Below are 18,089 nucleotides of genomic sequence, written 5' to 3'. Positions count from 1 at the left end.
CAGCAGAAGATTTAAGAGGCAAAATTTCCTAAGCAGCCTGACCTTGTTTCTGCAATGACTCTACTGAACAGTAGGTTAAGCAAAGGTCAGGTTAAGCATAGGTTAAGAAAAAAAGCTCCAAGGGGAGGAATGTGCTGTCAGGGTCACCAAGGCTCTGGGACATCAGGGAAGTGTGTGAGAGTCACAGACACTTCAGCTTCAAATGTAGATCATAGTCCCAGGGCCTGGGTGTTCTCCCTGCTCCATCCTGACACCACAGGACACAGCCAGCAGTGAGAGAAGTGCTCTTGGATCTTGAGCCCTTGCCTAGAAATCAGGGCACACCTGGTCTGCTGAGAAGTGCTGCACGTGTCAAATAATTAGTGCATCAAAGCCCACCAACATCCATAAACAAGAGACAATTTGCCTACTTTCATAAGCTAGAACTAGAAAAATGAATGTGAAAAGTGGCAAATGTGGTCCTTCCATTCCCAGTCTCTGCACAGCCTCTGATTTAGCATTCTGATATTCTAACTCCTCTGCTAGAGCCTGTCCTCAAGCCCCTGTCCCATGTATGACCATATCCCTGACTTTTCCCCAAAACAATTGGCTGCTCAGTGGCCTCTAAAGGAGCACTGCCTGCCAAAAGAATATTGGCATGATGGTAGTCAAGCACCCTTTGTGACTACACATTTTCCTACAGAAGCTTCCAGGAGTTAAAGCACAATCCTGGCACTTCTCAGTGTGAATCTGCCCCACTTCACACGTTGTGACTAAATACATGAGTGTTCCTGCAATCCATCTGGATCATCAGTCAGTCACTCCACCTTTTCTTCTTTCCAGGTGGTAAGGCAAACAGAGGAAAAGCCAGAAGGAGCTCTTGTGAAACATTTCCTCTCTTCACAGCATGTTACACCACACACTCCTCCCACTGCAGAAAACCAGCGGTGTTAATGTGCTCTGGAAGTAAATTAGGCACAAATAGCACCATGGGGAACTTAAATATTTTGAGTGTATACCATATAATCAGGAAATGCCCACCCTCTTTATCTGTTAGGAGCAAGGAAACTGAAAGCTTTGTAATTTTAAACTGCCCATCAGTTGCTATGAATCAATCAGGCCTCTTGCTGGGGAGAGACAGCACACACAAGGCTGGCAAGATAACAGAGGGTTTAAGCTACACTCCCCATCCTGTCGGAATAGTTTCAGCCCAAGATTCCACATCTGATTCCACCCCTCTCTGTGGCTTCACTGAACCCCCCAAGGGAACTTGAATAGGATACTGAACTTTCCTAGATTTTCAGATTATTTATACCATCACTAATTCTCAGAAATGCCACTAATCTGAAATAAATTTAACCTTGTTTTCAATAGCAAATACATTTTATAAAAATAATTTAGAGATTTACAGTGACTTAGTCCTTTAACATATTTTAACAAATGATGAAGGAAGTCATGCAAGACTGATATACAACCACTACATTATAATTTTTTTTGCAATAACCCAACATCCATCCACTTACTACAAAAATCAAAGACAAATCACAGCTACTTCCTCTTTAAAATTTAAGTCCCTTCCTGGAAGAAGCAAGAAGGTGTTGACTTAAATGATAATTACTATTTTGCTAGGAGATAATACAGTTATTGAACAGCAGAAGAGAGAACAGCCATAAAGAGCACTGCCTTGTGCAACTTTATGGACATACAAATAGATCAGTATTTCACTAACAATGGATGCCAAATTGCACCATCCTTTGTAAGATAAAGATTAAAGAATTGACACTAATTCAGTGCATTGGTATAGAAAAGTATGTATGAATATATAAATTCTCTTCCTTTTTATTGGCAGTTCAAACACAAGAAGCCAGGTCCAAAAGCTAAGCTGTTGTTAAGGGCATGTGGCATGCCCAGGGAGATATTCTGGAGCATATGGGCACCATCCAGGGCAGGCTGATGGAGGGCAGGAAACACAGCCCCATGGGAAATCCTCCACATCTTCTGTTAATCCTAACACAGGAGTAGGGCTGTGGAGGCAGAATGACCAAATGCTTCAGTTTGCAGAAGACAGACCTTCATTCTGGATGAATAACATTTCCTTCTGTTTTGTTTCTCACATCAGAGTGCGTTCCTGACTTTCCCAAACTGTAGTCTTTCAAATGACTAAATAAATCATGTGAACAGCCACAACAAAAAAAATACACAATTCCCTCAGCCCTCGAGCTATTTGCAAGTAATTTAGTGTTGTGGTGCTGCTCTGCACCAGAAAGCTAATTTTCAAGAAATGCTTGGGAAATTACAACTAAAATAAACTTCTAAGGGCACTGTAACCCAAAAGCTGAGAACCTGTAAACAGAACCAGGGCAATATTCAGAGGCCAAGAGCACGGTCTGGCATGTTTTTGCTCCCAGCTTCATATATCTGTGGTGATGTACCAGCCTCTATGTTGGGCTTCTGGTCCAAACTGTCCTTTCATTGGTATTTTGTCTGTCCCACAGGCTGATGGAGAACACAAGCCTTTGTCACCACCTCACGAACCTGATGTTCCCTGACACATGGCACTGACTGTACCCTGTGCTGCCCTGGCTCCCACCCTGTCCTTGGGACCACGGATGGTCCTCATTAAGCTGGACCTGCAGGACTGTCCGTGCCTCAGGCAGTTAAAATGACCACCCACTCTCTCTGGTAAACACAGGAATCAATTAACCATTCCTGTCACAGTGTTCTCCTCTCTGCAGTTACTCAGCTCTCGCCGGATGGGCAGAAGATGAACAGGGTCTTGTCCCCTACAGGTGTGCCAGGATGACACTGATCATCTCCTTGCACATTTTTGCAGATCGAACTGGGAAGTCCCTCTGCTGTCTAACGAGGGCAATAAGCCTCAAAAGCTACCATTGTCTGTTTCTCTCAATACCAGATGTGCCTTTATCAGGGTTTGATTTGGGTTAGGCCAAATAACCACTTAACGTTTACTGTTGGCTTCATATTTTTTGGTGGCCATCACGCTTCCTTTACTCCTTCATTGTCAGAATACTCTGGCAGCAGAGTGGAATGAAAACACTTGGCACTAATACACTGAAACGTATCTGGCAACTGCAGGCACTACATGCCAAGCACTTGAGTGCATTTTCTAGCAGTAGCAGCAGCAGCTGATTCTCTGGGAAACTGCCTGAGCTCCTGCCTCATTTCACTGCTGGCTGTCACAACCCTGAGCAGTCCATGAGAACAGCACAGGGTCACAGCCTGCAAATGGGTTTCTCTGCCCTTCAACATCCTGTTTTCCTCCATTTAACTTCTGATTCAGTGAAATCTGATTATACAGCACCCCCTTGGATTATGTACAACATGCATTTTGGGGTCTGCCAGGAGAAACACGCTTCACTTTCGTGATGAGCCAGTGGTGCTTCCCATTTTCCAAATGTCTTTCTAAACTGAATAGCAACTACAGTGATGTTTCCCAAAGAAGTGGTGTGCCTATTGACTCAAGGGCCAAGATGATGTAGGGAATAAGAAAAGAGACCTCTCCCTAGGCCAGGTTCAGATCCAAAGCAGTCAGCATAACACATATTACTCACCACAAGAAGATGAAGCCCATAAACCAGCAAATACCTGTCAATGAGAGTGGGCAATACTGGAGTGCAGGAATCAGCAGATGTCAGCAGCTCCCTTGTGTCTCAGCCTGGAAATTATCCTTTTTCTGTCCCAAGCTTTTTCTTCTCAAGCTTTTGCTGCCAGAGGCAGGATAACAAGCTGACTTGTTATGTACTTATTAGTACATAATGTCAGGACTGCAAAAAAATATCCACATGGCCTTGAGCATGGCTTGTGGCATGAAGAGAACCAGCAAATAGAGAAAAAACCTGGAGGCTGGAGGTCCTGCTGTGGTAGGCTGGTCTCTCCAGTGATTTCAGAGACATTTATTGCAAACAATGGAAGAGCGGACTACAAGGAATTATTCTTTATCAGGAAAAAGTAACAAAAAAGTGCCAAAGTGACACAAGCATTTTTCTTGCCTATGCCATAATCATCCACAGTAGACTGAAAAACAAAACAACAACAACAAAAAGAAAACAAACAAAAAAACCCCACCTCAGCCCTACCCCAAGACTGATATTTTTATAGTTAATTTATACTTGCATCTAACAAAATAAGTAACATAACTTTCTGTCAAGTGTTAACAAGAAATGACACTGGGTAGCCATATTTTTACAGAAGTTTAAACCTTCTTCTCTGATGCTGCCTTATACCTGTTATTTATACCTATCCCTTACCATGACCAGCTTATACTTTACTAGCAGTATTAACTTGAACTGTTTCTTTAGGTTTAGTCTTGCCTAATTTTAAGACTTACTGTTTTGATGACTTCTTCCTAAAAAAAGAATGAGAGTGTGGCATAAGACAGGCCTGGTCAAAAAAGAATTATTCTTAAATGCTTGCTCTTTTCACTGAGTGCAGTAATTTGCACACAGCAAATCTGTTTTTAATTTCATGATTTAAAAAGAACTAATTATATTCTGGTGTTATATAAATTTTCTATCTCATGGCAAGGAAACTGCAGGTCTGAAGAGTAATCCATGTTACATTAGTTTGTGTATTCTGCCACAGAATATAATATTACATTCTTAAATTAGTTGGAAGCCACACTGTGCTGCAGAGTATAAAAACAAAAGTGAGGGCTCAAGCTAGGTCAAGCATATTTTGTATAGGTCCATTAAAAATCTCATTCCATTAATATTAATAAAGATGTTGAGATACAAAAGTCCTTCAATTAACATATATTAGGCAGGCAGGCACAAGCATTCAAGTGATCCCACTGTGAACAGCAAGAACCCAGTCCTCAAAGAATAAAGCCCCGAGTGTGCTGTGTACAGAGAGGGGCAGCCTGAAATGCTAATGCCCAGGGGAGTGAAAAGGCAACACCCCATTGTCCGTGCAAGCAAATATCACTTTATTGCCTCAGCTTCCTCTTCTATGAAGCAGGTTTGTGCAAGGCCTTCTTATTCCAGTAAGACTAATTTCAAGACCTATGATCTTTGTCATCAAACCTTTTGTCTTATACTATTTTTTGGCAGGAACTTGCTGGGCAGCCACACACGAGATTCAGGAAAGGGATTTTCATCTCACAGTACAACTTGTTTGCAGATTTCCCCAGCTTATGAACTAAGGTTGTAAAGAAAGAAATTACCTTGCCTGTTCCAGAAATTGCTCTGGACAATAATGGTTCCCACGGTACCGAGCTTCAACCATCAAGACTCATTCCCTTGCATCTGACCTGATTATTTGACATTTCTTCACCCTCATTCTTGGTGACTTCTGAGCACGATAAACAATAAAAGGTTACTGATGTCAACCTATTATGAGCCAGGATGTTGTTCTTCTCATCTAACACAGAGTAAAGCCAGCACTGAAGCTTAATTAATACGTGTTTGTAAATTGTGCTCAGCTGCAAGGCATTATGATTTCAGGTTTCTTCTGTAAATGTTTACCTCAGAGCTTTAGTCAATGCTCCACTGTCTGAACCAAAGATAAGTTCTGCTTCCATCAGCTATTCACATAGCTGGTCAAATCACTGTCAGAGCAAATCAATAGGAAATTCCTTTAGCATACTGTAATTTATGGTAGACCTGCAGCAACAGAATTGGGATTAAAATGGGATGAGAAAAGGCAAGAAAGAACCAACATTTCTGCTCCCAGTGACATGATCAAAAAGACAGAGGAAAACCTTGTTTGTAATGGAATTATCCATTAAAGTTCAATTCAGATACCGTTTAAGGGCTAGTCAGAGCCTTCCTAACACAAAATAGAAAAAAAAAATATATTGCAGTCTGAGTTTCAGCTGCTAAAATTCACTGTAGGTCCACTGCCAGCTCCCACTGCAGAGACAACTAAATTTAACCCCTCTCCTGCCAGCTCACTGAGAGAAGACCATAACAAAGTGAGGCATGCAGAGCTAACAGCTCCTGTATGTGGTCAGCAGTCCACTCAGAGGAAACACTGGATGACTAAAGGCTGCTGACATTAGTGAGACTGTTGTCAGGTTACCACTGGACACTGCAGCTTCCAAAAAGAGAAAGCAGGTACCTTCTAGAAAATCCCTAGAGAGCTGTAAGTCAACAACATTGCCCATGCTCAGGAGAGAATTAAATCAAATGCAAATAGCTCTGAAATGGTCTTGAAGAATTGACTGATGTGTTATGGGCATCACTGCTCTGGATGCCTTTGCTTAGCATGGCCCCAGCTTTTATCTTGCCCTCATCCATGGGCTGCAAATTTCCAAACCACAGGCACTGAAAACAGTCTTTAGACCTCCAACCTTCTCTCCTGTTTGCAGTACTGGGCAGCAATCCCAGTGATCCATCTACTTTCAATGAGTACAGGACATGCTGTACATCAGACACACAAACCCATCCCTAAAAAGTTGCAAGTCAGAAAAAATTATCTTAAATATCTTGTGGACTTAAAGACAATACAGTGACAAACAAAAATCATAGGTGCCCAAAGATCTGAGGGACTTATAAGAGCTGGTAAACTCCCAGTGACCATCCAGACCAGTCCACAGTGAATCAAAGTCAAGTCTCCAACTGAGTGCAAGTGTGCAAGTCACAAAGCTGTCACCATAATCAAGGCACTGGTTCTGCAGAGAGGGTAAGGAGGGAATAAGCCTGGAAAAAAACAATGTTTAAGACCAGTTTTGATATCACTTTTTGCTCAAATTAAGTGGACTGTGTGTCAGGATCAGGGCACAACCAAGGCACTCCTGTGCTCCCCATTCCACTGCCGTGTGTCAGGTACAGAGCTCCAAGAGTGGGCAGCTTGAGCTGGAATTGAACTACAGTTTCACAGACTGTCACTGTGTTTTAGGTAAACAAAAGCCTTTACACACCAGGTCTGCAAACCTGGTACCTTCCTCCAACACTTCTGAAGTGAAGGAAGGAGAGGGGAAAGACAGAAATAAAACCTCGTTTAGGTTAATTGTTAGTGACTATAAGCTGCTATTAGTTATTTGAATCTGCCTCTAAAAGGAGAAATATTTCTGATATTTCTCAGCACAGCAGTTCACAGCTGTGCAGAAGAGAATACTCTGCCTCTCGGCAGTGGGGATGGTATGGTCCAAATGAAAATAGTGGTCCAAATGAAAATAAAAATCCTCATGACATCAAAGACATCCTGTTATGAAGAGGTCAAGTCTGTGCAGACAGGTCATCCTGTTCTGACCCTCATGAGGGCATCTGTCTATAAGCTTCTCTCTAATGGACTAGGGAAAGTGTGGGAACTAAGTTTTGTGGAAAGACTTTGCTACAGCAAGAAAAACGCTGATGTTACAAGTATAGAGAGAGTCTTGCCTTTGGAAGTGATGGTGAGACTGCAGCTGAACAAGAAGGGCCAGGATGAACTGTCTACCTCTGTACAAATGGATGGCTCCCTGTTCCTGGAACCACTCTAAAGGTGCAAGCAACAGTGCTCACAACAGCCTCGAGTCTGGTTGGAAATACACTGACAAACCATTTCCATGCTCTGCTGGAGCAAAACCAGGGCAGGCACAAGTGACAGAGGACCAGCTCCTGTGGGTACTTGAGAGCTGCTGTGCATCCACAGCCCACTGTGTTCTGTCTGATGGAGTTAAAGTGCTCTCAGGGACACAGTGCTTCCTCTATGTATGTTGCAGGTTTTTAAATATAAAACCAGGAAGAAATGCAGCCTCTATTACTTTATCTGTCAAGCAGAAGCAGGTTATTTCTCATCATTAACCCTCTTTAATTACATTTCTTACCTATCAGGAATCAGTAGTGTCAAAATGCCTGGGATAACACTGTCTTTGTCTCACAGAGCTACAGGCAGAGTTAAACAGAAAGCTTATCAGACAGATATGGAGAAGGGCAATCAATAACCTAATCTCACAATTCATCACAGTCAGTTCAATGTTGAGACCAGAAACAGTGTCTTGTATTTGCCTAGTATAAATTAAAATATCCTCAAGAATATTACTTTTCCCCATTGTCACCTCATTTTCCTGTAGAGATTTTTCTCATTTTCATATTTACTATATTATGGACTAATGGAATAATAACGGAAAAATGTTCATCAAAACAATGGACAAAATTATGATCCTGTAAAATACAGTTTGTGTTTTATAAAGGATGGAGATGCAGTGGTGTGTGAATATAAAGAAAGTCAAAGAACTCATGCCAGATGCTGCTCATGTCATGCTGGTATAATGGCAGAAAACATAAGATTTGTGTACTAGCTTCTGGGTGGACTAAAATCAGTTTTAAGAATAAGAAAAATCACCAGCTCTCTACTTGGTTTCTCTTGAAGGTCCCACTGGGACAAATTTTGTCCTATTTTTACAGCTGTAGATTCCTAAAGGAACCTCACTACAAACAGCAATTATTTTGTACCTTCACCAGCAGTCTGGCTCACTGAGTTGGATGGGAGTTTGGCTGCATAAGAACCTTGGGATTTGTCTCAACATATTTAATTGGACTTAAAAGTGTGAGCTCTAGGAATAGGAGGCTGTTGTTACACGAACTTACATGATGCTAATACAGGGTGCAATTAAATGACTACAACGACTGGGTACATGAGTTGCCCTGCCTGCCTCTCAGGTGGCCAGACTGCATTAAGCAGCTTTAATTTTGTGGCTTCTTTGATACTTGGAGCAAAGTCCTGCCCTCAGACAAGCACACACAATCTCCACTGAATTAATACATCTCCTGTATATCTCTCAGTGCTACATCTAACCCTTTCTCCAGTCCTAGACTCCTCTGACAGCTCAGCGAGTGTAACATGATTCATCCTTCCCTCCTCTTCCCTTGATTAGACACTAATAAACATAACAGAACTTGAGACAAGAGAAAGAGGCCCCTTACAATGACAGATTCAATCACATCCTACCAAAACCAGAGGAGGGCACCACTACTTCTTCTAATTAAGGTACATAAATAAATGGGAGAGAATGGCCCACATTCACATCTGGTGCAAGCAGGTGCAGCCTCTCAAGCCTCCATTCTAAGGGGTTGGCTTAGGGCTAAATTTGGCCTGAACAATAAAACTGTGTATTCTATAGTTTTAAGGGACCTGAACTGTTCCACTCAGCAGTACTTGTTTTCTCTGACCCAAAACACACACAGATCTCCTCTGGGACTCGATGGCAGGCAAGTCCCTTACGTTGTACGAGTGGTTTGCTCCTCTGGGCACATGTGTAGTTCTTGCTCTACACCCTCACCTGTCTCCTGCACCAGCAGTGCCCCCACAAATGCTGTGTAACAAACTACTGGCTCATTAGGTCACCAATCCCTGTGTTGTGCATAGGACTACAGTAAAACCTGTTTGACTTTGCAAGAGAGTTCTTGTTCACAAGGGAAACGTGACTCCTGCTCCTAAATGCAGAGGCACAAATTACTTTTGAGAGTGTCTCTAGAATACAGCTGGACACCTCTGAGGTTCTCTTGTACTCTGCCCTGATTTACTGTGTGACTGCAAACAACTCACTGTATACAGGAGATTCTATATACAGAAACATAAAGTAAGGAGACAAAAACTGGCAAATAAAGAGAGACAACACAGGGATACACAGACTAGGAAGGCAACAGTGAGGCTTTTAGATGTCATCATGGAAGCAGAGTTAGAGATGCTGAACCTACAGCAGCTAGTAGATATTGTTTTTATTGCAGATTAAATAGCACATGTGGATGAGAATGGGCAAGAGGAACGAGGTAGGAACACAGACACAACCACAGTGAGTACGTCCTAAAAAAACAATTCCATATTCTAACAGTGGCCAGCATCATCTCCTTCAGGAAAACAGAAAAACCACTGCATTCTGTGGATTTGACACAGTCTGCCCCCCAGTTAGCTAGCTAAAGGCAATTATAAGTAATAATGAATTACAAAATAATAATAGTAATAAAAAAATAATTAGAATAAGCAAGAATTAGCTCAAATCAGGGGTTTGGAGGGAAAAAAAGATTGAATTTGGAAAGAACGAACAGTTTGAATTGGAGAATGTAAAAAGGGAATGAAGCAACAACAGAAACCAGTGGCCTGGATGTAGCAACTGGGAGAGGACAAGGGACTGAAGGAAACTCCAAGAAGTCATGCAGGGATAATAGAAGAGGTTTATTAAAAGCAATAATGAATATCAGTGGAGAAAGAAGTTGAACATTTTGCATTTCTATTCAGGCCACATTAAGATGATGTCAAAGAGAGAAACCAGTTGTGTATTTACTAACATAAACAAACTCATTGACCCGAAGGTGTAATAGTTAAAAAAAAAAGACCCTTGAGAGTGAGAATGTATTAACAAAATATATGAAAAACATTATCACAGCGCTGTGGAAGGCATGTATGATGTTCTCCACAGACAGCCCAGAACACAGTGTCCATTTAACAAACAAGTAAAAGCACAGCTTTCTTGCTGCATAACAGATGCCCCAGCAAGCAAAGGATGCTGACTGAAGCACGAAAGGGCAGAAAACAGAAAAAAAAGCAAGTTTCCATTTGAACAGCAAAGCACCTAAACATTTTGATCATGAAAAGAGGAACTACTATAGTAAACTTATGTACATCCTCCTGAAATGCCAACTTACTGTATCAGAGCATGAAGAGCACAGATCCAGTTCTGCCTTCTGACACACCAAGAAAATTGTGTTGTCTGATGGAAACATTTGGTCTCAAATCAACAAATCAGCATAAAAATGTAGGGCCTTCCTGTCAACTAAGCCATTAAATCATAAGATACACACAACTCTTAATAGATCTATACCAAGGCAAGAAATTCTTGCTCCTTTCCAGTGTTAAGTTAAGGTCATCCTGCCTAACAAACCATTTCATATAGACTCTCTCCAAAGTCTCCTCTGCAGGCAATAGCAGATAACAGACAGCTGAATGACTGAATACTCTAGGTCATCCAAAAAATTAGATCAAAGAGTCCCTGTAGTCTATTGAAATGCAATTGCTTCCAAATCACATTGTGGTGTTCCAGGCTTGAAAGAATGGGTCACTGCAGCTTTATTGTAGAGAAGCTATTGCTAATGAAAGGAACAATGGAAAGATTAGTGCTACCAACCATATAGAAGAAACACCACTTTCGGTTTAATTGCAGTGAACAAAGCAAATAGGAAAGAAGGGCAACCAAGTGACAAAAGTAGTTGGTGCAAAAAGGATATAGAAGCTATTCACAAGGTTCTCTTGATCAGAGCACAGCGTCCAGACTTAACATATGATTACTGAATTTGGATCACAGTGAGAAGTGACGTGGTTGTCATTACAGACAGCTGACGACACGTTTTTAAGAGGGCAGCCTTGTAAACTGAAAGACAGAATCCTGTTGATAATTTGCCTGAGATTCATTAGGTGCACTGAAATTAACAGATAGATAAAGGAACAATTATACTTTGGGATACCTACTCTACAGGAGATTACTGTAAGTAAAGGTTTACTTCATTCACCAGTTTAAAAATAACAATTTAAGGTGAAATCTATTGAACCTTGGAACTAATTAAAGAGAGATTCTAATTGCTGATAATCTAGGTACTGCCAGAATAAATTCGTTCATGCCACAATATTTATTCTCTTTTGATCAGTTTCTGGATCTTTCCTAAGTGAAGCTTACCAGTCATAACAACCTCTGTGTCGAGACAGTGGTAAAAGATCCATTTCATTCTCAGTTAAGATCACCACATTCTGTTCCTCTGTGACCTGAGGCAGGCTTGAACCTTCCTTCTCCAGACAAGACTTGACAAGACTTGACAAGCCCAACTTCACTTAGCTCAGAAAGCATGTTAAAAACCAAAACGTGACCAAACAGGGGGGATCACCTAAACTGTACCTGTGGCGTGTAGGTAGAGCATTTCCCTTAGAGGAAAAGGCAAAACACTGAAATAAGTGAAAACAGGGTATTTTCTGAGTAAATCTGGTAAAAAGTAGCAATTGTGAACACGAGGCTTACAGAGAAACAACTAAGCACATCCAATATTAACAGTTCAGCACTAACAATACAACTTTAAAAGCCAAAGAAAGCTTCATTCCAGTTCCGGGCACCTGCTCCAAACTCCCACTTGCAACTGTTCAAGTGAACTGTAAGATACTAATTCCTCTAACTTGCTGAGAAAAAAAAAAAAAAAAAGAAAAAAGAGTAGAGCATTCAAAATATAACCCAGACCACTTCAACCAGTTATCAACAGCCCTTCCTAATGAACAGGCTTCTCAAGTCACTGATTCCAGTTTCAAAGGAAACACTGGCTGTCTCAAGTGCTCCTTCTTCGGTCCCATCACACAGTTCAATAGCCCTTAGAGACAAGTACCTTTGCAAAACAGATTTCTAGAGGGTGACCCAACATATCCTCTGGACCTTAGTCAAGCACAAAGCACACAGATGACTTCATATACCAGTGCTAAAATGACACTGCCTTACTCTGCCTCCACAGCAGACTGCTTTGCAAGTGCAAGGGTTTAAGCCTAAAAAACATCCATAACTATTAATTCTGTAGATGATTCTTCTAAATTGCATCAGTACAGACTTCTCTGCAGGCAATGAGCACTGTCAAACACACTTTGAAAAAACCACTTGTGAGTGACAATTTTTCATGAACTTTGATGACAGCCATAAATGGAAAATATGCAACGATAATATTTAACACGTTCATAAGAGATCAACTCATCAAGACTTGTAAACCCAAATAAGGCTTGAATTATCAAAGGAAAGAAAGGGAAACTGGTTCATGACTCCTGCTGAGCTAGGAAATTCACCCATCCTTAAAGCAGTTGACAAAACAAGGTAAAATAATATTTTTTCACAAGCTTCTGGATAGTTGTTGGGTTTTTTTTCCTTTATTCATAGGAGTTCACAAAGGCAGGAAGAGCTTATACTTCAGAGCGAGCAGAAATGTATAAACTATAACAAGCCATAACAAATTGTTATGGGATAATTACTAGGACTACCAGCCAGTCTTCTGTTTGTTTTTTCCCTCTGAAAGACTGTCATCAACAAATACAAAGGGTGTGATGTTTTCCCTGAAAGACTGTCATCAACAAATACAAAGGGTGTGATGCAGTTCACTGGCTTTAACTAAATCTCTTCTGTTAAATGCAGTAGCAACTAGTGGTGCTAGGAAAATCAGCAAATGGTGTATGGTACCCTGAATATTATATGAATTACATTCCTTCGGCTACTATTCCACATACGAAAATACTTTTAGTGCTGATTTGTTTTAAATAGACACTTACCAAGCCTACACATGTAGATATTGCTACCGAAGAGGTGCTATCATTCCTTATAAATCCCTGGTAGAAACACTGCTCAATGTCATGTTCCTGAGAATTTGACACTCCATCTTTCCCGAGTACCTGGACAATAAAACTGTTGCTTAAAATGGTCGAAGGTTTAAGTTCTAAGTGAAGTTCCTGTCCAAATGCTGAAAATTTGTAGTGCAAGGAACTCTTTGAACTCTGAGTTGATCTCTTTCTCCTAGTACTGTGCAAAACATCATGTGAAATGTACGATCCGCTGGAATCCACTCTGACAGGTGTCACAAACACATAATCTGTAAGGATAAAAAGTTAGCCATCAGCTTTTGTATCCCACAAACCAGGTAAGCACCACTCTGACCCGGGGAGCACCAGGCTTTCACTCTGGGATGAAGCCTTCCCTCACTCAGGGACTGGCCTGAAAGCTCTGCAGGCTCTGTGTGTGCAGCCTTGCCTGCATAAATTCACCCCTGTTAAGTCTCACAGGCTCTCAGACTGTGTTTGTTTCTTTTGTGCCCCACTGAGAGGCACAGACTAACTAGCATAGCTGTGAACATTCCCACAACTGCTCCTCTGAAGACATTTGTCATCACCAGCAGATCTGTAGACTTTGCCCTCCCCCTGTATTAATTGCTGTCAAATGTGAAGGCCGTTCTGGTTTGAGAGGCTTTTTCCTTCCCTAAGAATGCAGCAAATATTGTATCACTGTAGGGATAACCATGACTGAGACTTTGCAGAACTATACCACTTGTTCAAATGGATTAAAGGATTAATTTATTAATGCCTTAACTGAGTGAGACCTCATCTCTTTGTAGTGACTTGATTAGACTGGGTTTCAAATTGTAACTGACCTTCAGCAGAAAGAGATTACATCCTACCTAATAACCTTTAGTCAACCATCGCTAATTGCATGTCAAAGAAATGTATTGTTTTGAATAAAACGTGAAAAATTACAAAACTATTTTTGAGAATGCTGAGATCTACTCAAAACCACTTAGGAAAGTGGAAAAAATAGAGGCCATGATTCACCTGGCTGTGTGTGTCTTAAGTCTGAAGTACATTACCATTGGTGTTGACCTAGCAGGGATTACTTGTGTCCCAGAACCAGGGTATGAATTTTATCTCTTTCCTGAACTAGGATCTTTGCACCTAGTCCTGGTTACACAAGTAATTATGCTGAATAAACTGCCTTCCAACCCCATTTTAATTTTGGGCTGTATTTCTCTATGGATACTTAGATGTCCATGCATTTAACAAAACAATTAATTTCTCTTAGTAAATTGAAATAACACCATGTAAAAGAGAGGAAAACCCCTTTCTTCTTGTGTTGTAACAGATGTTGCAAAAACTATCAATCTCTTTGCCTGAATAGACTTTATTGGACACACATTAAGCTGAGAACATAACCACTGATAGGTTGTTTTCCCTTAGACAGTGGAAACAATACATCAAGAGCTTTCACTTTCCTCTAGTGGTGTTAATCAACAGCAGAAGTTGAGGACGCTAAGAAGGCTGGTGGCCAAAAAATGTGAGCAGCTGCTAGAGAGAGGGAATCCCCAGTGAGCAGAGAACAGGGTGCAAGAGGGTTTTCCTTTCTGCACCCTGGTGTGGTTCTCTATTGTACTTTGTTTCCACTCACACCCAGTAAAAAGCATATACTGCACTTCAAACATCCCAAAGTCATCAGCATCTACATGTTAGTCCCTGCGACCTGGGAACAAACAGCTCCTGAGCTCCTGCTCACAGGAGTCCTTTCTCTCCAGGTTTGTTTTCACTCAGCCTGCATTGCACGGCTCCTTCCGCTCTCCCACCCAAATATTTTCATTACTTTTGTCTCACTGCTTGCACAACAGACACATGAGGTTCTGCTGTTGCGGCTACACACACATTCATCTTTCTAATCACACATGGAAATGTGGATGTATTTACTATCCCATTCATTTGCTTTGCTGTTACACGTAGTTCCTTTCAGCTTTAACACACGGGGCTTAACAAGTTAATCCCTGCCCATGGTTCGCTATCCCACAGCAGCCAGCCTGCCTGCACTTTACGCTCCCCAAACACTGCGGCTTCTTCCCTTTAAATGCTCACTCCACCGAAAAAAAAAAAAAAAAGCATCCATGCAAATGTTCACATAGACAGACACAGAAAGAGCTATACAAACCATGAGTCAATTCACTGATGCTGTCACTGGTTAAAGTTGCTGCATGAGACATGCAACAGAGGCAGCACAGCTGAAGGGTCTGCAAGAGAAAAAAAAATAAAAAAAGAGAGAGAGAAAAAAGGAGTATTGGGCGAGATTTCCTCCACAAGGGAAGGCAGAAAGACAAGGCACCAGGGACTGCAGTAACCTGGTACGGTAAAGCACACTAGGCGACTGCAAAAGAAAAGTGCTCTCGACCTGCCTTTACAGTGCTTCCAAGCCACGGGAGAGTCTGGAATTGCATGGAGCTGCCGCCGCCGAGGATCGCGACAGGTAAAGTCCAGACGGCCAGCAGGAGACAGTCCATGTTCCGCCGCGCACCTGGCGTGTGCTACCTGCCCCCGAAAGCGTGCGGGCGAGCCCGGCCGCCCCGCATGGTCACCTGGGCGCTGCCCCGCAGCCGCTCGGGCGGCCGGCGGAGCCCGTGGAGCGGCGCCCAGGTGAGCGCGCCCCGGCCGGCCCAGCGCTTTGAGCCGGCCCAGCGCTCTAGGCTGGGCTTTAACCCGCCGCCGCCGCGGGGCAGCGCTGCCTCCGGCACCGCGAGTGCAGCGGCCGCCGCCCGGGGGGCGACGCGGAACGGGCGGGCGGGACCAATGGGGAGGAGCGGGGCCGGGCCGGGGGAGGCACCTGGGACCGGGAATGGGGCGGGGGGATCGGCCGCGGGACGCGGGGAAGGGCTGGGCTGGGCTGGGCTGGCGCACCTGTGCGGGTGTGCGGGGGGCGCGGTCCGAGGGGTGAATCGCTGAATCACAGGGTGGGTCGGGTTGGAAGGGACCGCAGTGCGTCGTCTGGTCCAACCAGGATCGTGCCAGAGCACATGGCACAGGATCGCATCCAGGTGGTTCTTGAGTATCTCCAGTGAAGGAGGCTCCACACCCGCTCCGATCTCTGTTCCAGTGCTCGGTCACTGCACAGGAAAGTTGTTCTTCCTCATGTTGAGGTGGAACTTCCTGGGCATCAGTTTCTGCCCATTCCTCTTGATCCATTGCTGGGCACCACAAAGAACAGCCTGGCTCCATCTTCTTGGCACCCCTCCTTCAGATATTTGTAGACATTGATGAGGTCTCCTCTCGGTCGCCTCTTTGCAAGGACCAGAGATTTGTGAGGGTGCTGGACCAGCCATGCAGCTTCCCCCACTCACTTGAAGATAACTTGTGCTATTATTTTCTGTTATTTTTAAAAGTCGCTTCATGGGCCAACAAAGAAACAATTCACAGGAAGATTACAGTGCTTGGGAAACAAACACAGCTGTGACAGGCACGAGCAGGTACTGGATACTGAGCACTGATGTCCATCAAGGAGCTGACTTGCACGCAGTGGCTCTCACACTGAGCCAACACAGCATCAAGATCTGGTCCCACCCTATCTAGTTGTGCTATTATGCATTCCCTTCTACAGAAAACTTCAGTAAAGAATCAAAGACCTAAATGATCTGAAAGCAAACTGAACTATTGAAGTGAATGTGACTGGTCCAGGCTGGAAATCAACACAGAACTTGGTTCTGATGATTTTGGCTGCACTTGGGGAAGTGTCCCTCACCTCATGATCTCCCTTTTGTGCCAGAGAGTGGTCTACTATGTGTCTCAGTCCAATCTCACTCAAAATCTCCCTTGTCCTAGGGTCACATCGTGAAAATAAATGGTAACTGTGTCAATCTTTTTGCTCCAGTTGGCACAGGAGCTGGACAGTACAATGGAAGCTGAGGTGAGAGGGAGGTTATCTCCTTTACTTGCCTCCTCCACTGAGTGTCTCATGGTAACTAGTCTGGGGCAGTGGATTAGACTGATCTGAGATATTTTCCCTTCTAAAGCATTTCCTGTCTTTAAACATTAAGTTCCCAGGTGTGGAATTTCTCCTTCACCTCTCTCTATTTCCCAGTAGGTTTTACATTATCACCTCGCTGAATATATTATGATAAAGTTTCAAGATTCTTTTGTAAAAATGCACCTGCCATCTCCCACTGAGCGTATTCAAGTGAAATAGCTGGCCACGGGTTTACAATGGTCCCAGTGGAGCAGAACACATAAAACATGCTGTGCATGGCAGATAAGAGGAGAAAAATAGAAAATTATTGAGCTGTAATTTTATTATCGGCCCTCAACACCCTGAACAGACAGACCTGACTCTTTGCAGTAGACTACCTGACTGTGAACACTGACATTTAATTTGCTGTGAGGGGAGAGAAATAAATGCAATTCTCTAGCAATTACAAGAATTGTTTAAGAAAGAAAAACACAACTTTTGCCATAAACCTTGCACCACTGAAAGGGGGTTTGCTCTGGATTTCTGTAGAGTTAAGATTTCACCCTGGGGATTTATAGTTTCTGGGTATGATCAAAGAAGAAGAAAAAAATGTGACACTGCTTTGCATGACTATAAATGACATGCGTCTGAATTTGAGTTGGCATTAGGCAGGGGACCCCAACCTTCCTTGGCCTGTAGGCAGCAACACTGATCAGTTAACGTGCTCAGACAACATCATACTTTGCTCCCCGAGTCAATCAAGGTCCCAGCCGTGATGGCCATAAACATCAGAGAATCCTGCAGGCAGCTCGTTCCATGTGCAAACACACTTACCATGCAAAACATCAGAGAACTAAAGCTCCACAGTCAGCAGTGGAGTAAACAATGCAGCCAGAGGGGGGTTTTCCTCCCCCCACTC

The 18,089-nt window shown here is 42.9% G+C and overlaps 1 protein-coding gene across 2 annotated transcripts in view; it reads right to left on the bottom strand.

The window, feature by feature from the left end:
- The window catches only part of ADAMTS18 (ADAM metallopeptidase with thrombospondin type 1 motif 18), a 79,242-nt gene extending 63,222 nt beyond the window's left edge, over window positions 1-16,020 (bottom strand). Inside the window, exons 1-3 of one of the 2 annotated variants that reach the window (XM_064671263.1) lie at window positions 15,630-16,020; window positions 15,389-15,467; window positions 13,204-13,520 (exon numbers count right to left, since the gene is read on the bottom strand). In XM_064671263.1, the coding sequence (XP_064527333.1) occupies window positions 13,204-13,520; window positions 15,389-15,467; window positions 15,630-15,734 (501 nt within the window). In that variant the 5' untranslated portion in view covers window positions 15,735-16,020. Of the gene's footprint in view, window positions 1-13,203; window positions 13,521-15,388; window positions 15,468-15,625 lie in introns of both variants that reach the window. The other variant, XM_064671265.1, reaches the window with a different exon arrangement.
- Window positions 16,021-18,089: the final 2,069 nt, after the last annotated feature.

The sequence above is a fragment of the Pseudopipra pipra genome, chromosome 14 (assembly GCF_036250125.1).
Source record: "Pseudopipra pipra isolate bDixPip1 chromosome 14, bDixPip1.hap1, whole genome shotgun sequence".
NCBI lineage: Eukaryota > Metazoa > Chordata > Aves > Passeriformes > Pipridae > Pseudopipra > Pseudopipra pipra.
The sequence above is the reverse complement of the archived record's forward strand: the minus strand, read 5'-3'. Positions and strand labels throughout refer to the sequence as shown.